The 6,533-nt window shown below is 35.1% G+C and overlaps 1 protein-coding gene across 1 annotated transcript in view; it reads left to right on the top strand.

Annotated features, from left to right (window-relative positions):
• Positions 1 to 1,198: 1,198 nt before the first annotated feature.
• Positions 1,199 to 6,533, top strand: part of LOC101896341 (mucin-2) — a 38,185-nt gene continuing 32,850 nt past the window's right edge. The window contains exon 1 of the mRNA XM_011293786.3: positions 1,199 to 1,666. Within this exon, the coding sequence (XP_011292088.2) occupies positions 1,567 to 1,666 (100 nt within the window). The 5' untranslated portion in view covers positions 1,199 to 1,566. The remainder of the gene's footprint in view (positions 1,667 to 6,533) is intronic.

The raw sequence follows: 6,533 nt of genomic DNA, 5'->3' as shown, positions 1-6,533 counted from the left end.
AATATATACACTTTGTGGGGTCTAAAATGTATATTTCGAGGTGTAACAAACGAAATGACAAACCTAATATACCCTCCATACTATGGCAGGAGGTATAAAAATATATAGCGGAGCCGAGTTCCACCAAATGGAAACGTATGTTCGTAAATTCATTCCATTTGGGCTGATCTTAGCCATTATTTTCCTAAATCGGATTCAGGATATATATGGGAGCTATATCCAAATCTGAGTCGATCTCGGTAACATTTGGCAAAGATATTACCGAGCTCTAAAAGATATCTGGTACCAAATATCATTGTTGAATGTGAGGGACTTAAACACCTAATCGGATAAAACATACATTTGAGAGCTATTGGTATATCGGAACCGATTTTCAAATTTCAAATTTGATGTACTTGCTTCTAGACTGAATTCGGCCGGATGTACCAAAATTCAGGTCATTTGGACTGTTATTGGCCATTTGGTGCACAATTAAGCCGAAATCGATGAAGATATATATGGGAGCTACATCTAAATTTAATCCGATTCTCACCAATTTCAATAGTTTCTTCCTTGGGCTAAACAAATATTGTTTGAAAAATTTCATCTCAATCGGATAATAAATGCGACATGCATTTTGTTCACAAAAATACATGGGCGGGCGAACGGACAGACGAACTGACGTGCAAAAATTGGCTCAGAAAGTGATTCTATGAGGATGTTCAAAAGTAACTATGGGTATATCTCGATTCCTTCTCCATGTTACAAACACTATTTCGGTGTTTGGGTTTAAAAATCTAGATAGCAATCCTCGATATAGTTCCTGTATTCCTAGAACAGTGTTGGCTTGTTTGTTCGGGATACTATAGTATTTTGTTGTTGCAAAATGGTCAGGCTTAATCCCATCATATTGGAAAAAAAGTTCATATATTCCTTTCAAAAACTAAGAAGTTTTTGGATCGTCTTATTTTATTTTCTATTTTATTTTTATTTATTTTTCTATAAAGGATGTGCTATTTTTTTTTTTTTTTTTTTTTTTTTTTGATTTTGAGTGTATTGTAGAACTTTTCCTAACTTGTGTTTTCTTTTTTTCATTTCAGATGCAATGACACTGCGGAATATTCTCTAAAAAATATACAAATTATAAATTCTTCTTTAATTATAGCCTAAATTAAAATACACCCGCAATATCTCATGAAATCAATATTTATATGTGATTTAATTGACTTTGAAATACCACAAGATAGTGACAATAAAAAGTTTACGAAAAAAAATATTTGGCAGCATAGCTGCAACAAAAATTGTCAGTTCTATTTTGGCAATAATGTCTTATGTTTCTGACACATTTAATTCCAAAGATTAGCAGCCAAATACAAGTTCAGATCACACACTTATATATCATTCAGCAATTAACCAAGCCCAGCAGCAACAAACATCCATACAAAGCGAGAGAGAGAGAGGGAGACAACTTGGTTGGCATGCACCTCAGAGCGCGTGTGGCAGCGATTCATTTGATTTGGTCTCATTAATCATAAACGTGTTAAGAACACTGTAAACTTTTTGCACAACAAGACGACAAAACTCAGCATGGCATCGTTAAGTTTGATGAATGTTCTAACCATGGCCATAGCGGCGGTAGTGGTCATCTTACCATCGCAGCTGGATGCCTATTATACGCAAAATACAGGTAAGTAGCTCGGGGCGACCAAAACATAATATATTTAGAGAAAGAATTTAAAATATTTTAGAAATTTTATAATGTTGTGAATTTAAAATTAGGGATGTCGATTACGTTGAGATTTTTGAAAATCCAAATATTTCAGATCTAAATACAATAGAGATGAGGAAAAAAACTTCTATATCAGCAATTACATTAAAAATATTTAGTAATACCTTGAAAGTATCGTATTTTTATATACCTTTTCATACCCTACACCACTAGGTGGTCAGGGTATTATTATTTATTATATATTATTTATTATATAGTTATTATATAGTTATTTATTATATAGTTATTATTAAGTTATTTATTATATAGTTACTTTTGAGGTTCTTCATAGAATAACTTTCAAAGACGATTTATGAATGTCAGTCCATCATTCCGTCATTCCATGTATTTTTGTGAACAAAATGCAGGTCGCATTTGTGAGAATCGGTTCATATTTAAATAAAACCCACATATATATTTTTAACCGATTTCGGGTTAAATGTGCACCAAATAGCCAATGTCAGTCCAAAACGATCTGTATTTTGGCACACAGACCAAAGTCAGTCCAGATTTCGGGAAAAGTGTGCACCAAATGGCCAATGTCAGTCCAAACCGACCTGCATTTTGGCACACCGACCAAATTCAGTCCAGAAGCATTAAAATCGGTTTAGGTATAGCTATATGCTATATATTTCATCCGATTTGTGGTTTTAAGCCCCTCACATATGTAATATGCACTCCAGAAGAAAGATTTTTGGTACCGGATAACTTATGGAGCTCGAAATTACCTCTGCCAAATTTTATCGAGATAGGATCGTATTAGGATATCTTTTTCCGATATCAGGTGCTTGATATAGTGCTAATATCAGGCAAAATGGACTGAATTTTGGCAATTTAGCCTAAATTTATCCTAGAAACAAGTACTTCAAATTTGGTTTAAATCGGTTCAGATATAGCTGTTGTTTTATCCGATTTGGTGTTAAGATCCCTCATATGCATAATATGCACTCCACAACAATAATATTTGGTACCAGATAAAAGATACGGCTCAAATTTCATGTTTCAGTCTCTCTGTGCAGTCATTCTGTGCAGACGTACTTTTTGTGCTAGCAAGACCTTTGTATATTTTTTCCTCAAAGTTTAAACATTGCACTTTGTCACCAGACTGTTTATTGAAACGGTGAATGGTAAATATTACCAACAAATTCAAACCTTTTTTTTCGAAACCCGAACAAACGGACACATTCTACAACAACTCCACGTACCCACACTCAACTGCTGAACCAGCAGCATGAGTGTTGGCAACAACAAAACCACAAGTGCTAGTACCTCCAGCACTAACCATGTCAGAGACCTCGATTGGCAGGTAGTAAAATCCAATAAACGTCGAAGCGAAGATTCCCCAATTCGCAACAACACAAAACGTCTTGCATTAAATGACAGTCCATCAACAAGTGCAAATAAGTATCATCTACTTTTGAACAATGATGTTGAAGAAACACAAGAGATAGAAGAAGTCGCTGAACCCAAACCACCACCTATAATCATACCTGATGTTGCTGATATCAAAAAAATGTTAGAGGATATTTCAACGATTATTATGCCTCAAGAATTTACATACAAATCAGTGAAGAATGGTCAAGTAAGACTAATGACAAAATCCACAAGCGCCTATCGAACTGTTGTCAAATATTTAGACATAAAAAAGAAAATGTTTCATACTTATCAGTTGAAACAAGAAAGAGCATATAGAGTCGTTGTTAAGAACTTGCATCATACAACACCCCCACATGAAATTAAGACTGCTATTGAGAAGGAAGGTCATAACGTGAGGAATGTCATGAATGTAAGAAGCATAATTAGCAAACAGCCAATGTAAATTTTCTTTGTGGATTTGGAACCAAAAGCTAACAATTCTGACGTTTATAAAATGAAATACATAGGCAATGCAGTAATAAAAATCGAAGCCCCTTTGAAATCGAATGATATTGTACAATGTCAGAGATGCCAAGGACATGGCCACACAAGAAAATACTGCAGATACACTCCTTTTTGCGTTAAATGTGGTTTAATCACCTAAGTAGCGAATGTAAAAAAGATAAGAAAGATCCACCTAAATGCGTAAATTGCCAAGGTGAACATCCAGCAAACTACCGAGGTTGTACTGCTTACAAATCACTTCTGCAATTGAGATCTCAACAGAAACGTCAAAATATTCGCCCTGCTATCGACCGGGAAATATTAAGAAATCCCAACGAAGACTGCAACGAATCTTCCCCAAACTCATATGCAGGCATTCTGAAAAATAACGAGCAAACGACTTTCGGCAAAATAGAAGAGCTGTTAAACAAACAAATAGAGTTAACAAATACCCTCCTTAATATGATGTCGTTACTAATCTCAAAATTATGCAATTAAACCTGCGAATAGCGTTTTGGAATGCCAATAGGCTTCTAAATCATACAAGAGAAGTTGAAATCTTCCTTAAAATTAACTATATTGATGTGTTTCTCATTTCCGAAACACACTTTACAAGTCGTTCATATTTTAATATAAGTGGTTATGACCTTATAAAAACTAATCATCCTGACAACAGCGCTCATGGTGAATCTTGCATATTGGTGAAAAATACAATTAAATATGAAACACTAGATGAAGTAAAGGAAAATTTTGTTCAAGCTACATGCATAAAAGTTAAAAGTAATGATGGAGACATGGTAATCTCATCAATCTATTTTCCACCACGACATCAAGTTTTATACCGGCAATATGTCGATTTTTTCAATAAGATGGGACACAAATTCATTGTTGGAGGTGATTACAACACTAAACATCCTTGGTGGGGCTCGCGTTTAGTTAATCCCAAGGGAAGGGAATTGTACAAATGTATTCAAGACACAAATTTATCAGTACTTTCATCTGGTTCACCAACGTATTGGCCATCCGATCCAGGTAAAATTCCTGATCTTCTAGATTTTGCTGTTTATCGTGGTATTCCATGTACCAGTTTAGACATATCAAACGTAGACGACCTGAGCTCGGATCACATACCAATATTGATAAACATTACTTTGTCTATTCGATATACACACTTAAAAAATAAACTGATAACCCCCGAAACTGACCTCCGGACTTTTAGAACGAGTATTGATCGCAAAATAAGTCTAAATACAAGTTTAAAAACTAAATGTGAAATAGATAATGCTATAGATCATCTCACGAAAACAATTCATGAATCTGCTTCTCTGGCAACACCCACAATTTCGAACATTCCGAGAGACAATTTGAAATTATCATTCGAAATAAGGCAACTAATAAGTGATAAAAGAAGGCTTCGAAAAATCTGGCAAGCAAGTAGACAACCCACCGATAGTATACGGTTCAATAGAGCATGCAGACTGTTGAAAAAAGTTCTTTCTGATTATAAGAATGACGCCACAGCTACCTTTCTAGAAGCGATAAATAATTCAAAGTATGATGAACACTTATTGTGGAAATCTACTAAATATTTGAAAAGACCTGTCAAGAAAAATTTCGTAATCAAGAACGCTGACGGAACATGGTGTAAATCATCTAAAAGCATAGCAGATGCTTTTGCAACTCATCTTACAGAAATTTTTCAACCCTTCGATTTCGTTAATAGAGAAGATTACAATGAAACTTGCCAATATTTGGATTCAGCTTGTCAAATGGATCGGCCAATTAAGCACATATCATTGAATGAAGTAGCAGATGAAATTAAAAGCTTAAAAACAGGAAAATCACCAGGGCATGATTTGATAGATGCTAATGCCATTAAAAATCTTTCCCGCAAATGCTTAATTTTTCTAACCAATATATTTAACGCGATCTTGCGATTGGACCACTTTCCAACAAATTGGAAAACCGCCGAGGTAATTATGATTCCGAAACCAGGTAAACCTGAACACATCCTGTCCTCATTCCGGTCGATTTCACTTTTACCAATATTCAACCCTTCAACCCTTCGATTTCGTTAATAGAGAAGATTACAATGAAACTTGCCAATATTTGGATTCAGCTTGTCAAATGGATCGGCCAATTAAGCACATATCATTGAATGAAGTAGCAGATGAAATTAAAAGCTTAAAAACAGGAAAATCACCAGGGCATGATTTGATAGATGCTAATGCCATTAAAAATCTTTCCCGCAAATGCTTAATTTTTCTAACCAATATATTTAACGCGATCTTGCGATTGGACCACTTTCCAACAAATTGGAAAACCGCCGAGGTAATTATGATTCCGAAACCAGGTAAACCTGAACACATCCTGTCCTCATTCCGGTCGATTTCACTTTTACCAATATTCTCGAAAATATTTGAGCGAATTTTTAAAAAAAGATTGCTACCGCTGTTAAAAAATGAAAATATTATTCCCGATCACCAATTCGGTTTTAGACAAAAACACGGCACTCCTGAACAATGCCACATGATCATCAACACCATAATAGACACTTTAGAAACTAAAAAATATTGTTCGGCTGTTTTTCTAGATGTCCAGCAAGCCTTCGATCGTGTGTGGCATGACGGATTATTGTACAAAATAAAAAAGCTACTACCAGCTCCCTACTTTCTCTTTTTCAAAAGCTATCTTGGTCATAGAAATGCTTACGTAAAAGTTAAAGATGAAAAATCGCCCAAAATTGAAATTCGATCAGGAATTCCCCAAGGCAGTGTATTAGGCCCTATCTTATACACCCTGTACACTGCAGATATGCCGATATCTCCAAGGGTTACTATTGCGACCTACGCCGATGATACTGCCATTGCTGCAGTAGATGAATGCCCCCAAAATGCCTCTTTCGATATACAAAGCGAACTGAATG

This window comes from Musca domestica, unplaced genomic scaffold (genome assembly GCF_030504385.1).
Source record: "Musca domestica strain aabys unplaced genomic scaffold, Musca_domestica.polishedcontigs.V.1.1 3, whole genome shotgun sequence".
NCBI classification, from domain to species: domain Eukaryota; kingdom Metazoa; phylum Arthropoda; class Insecta; order Diptera; family Muscidae; genus Musca; species Musca domestica.
This window is presented reverse-complemented; position numbering and strand designations above follow the sequence as displayed.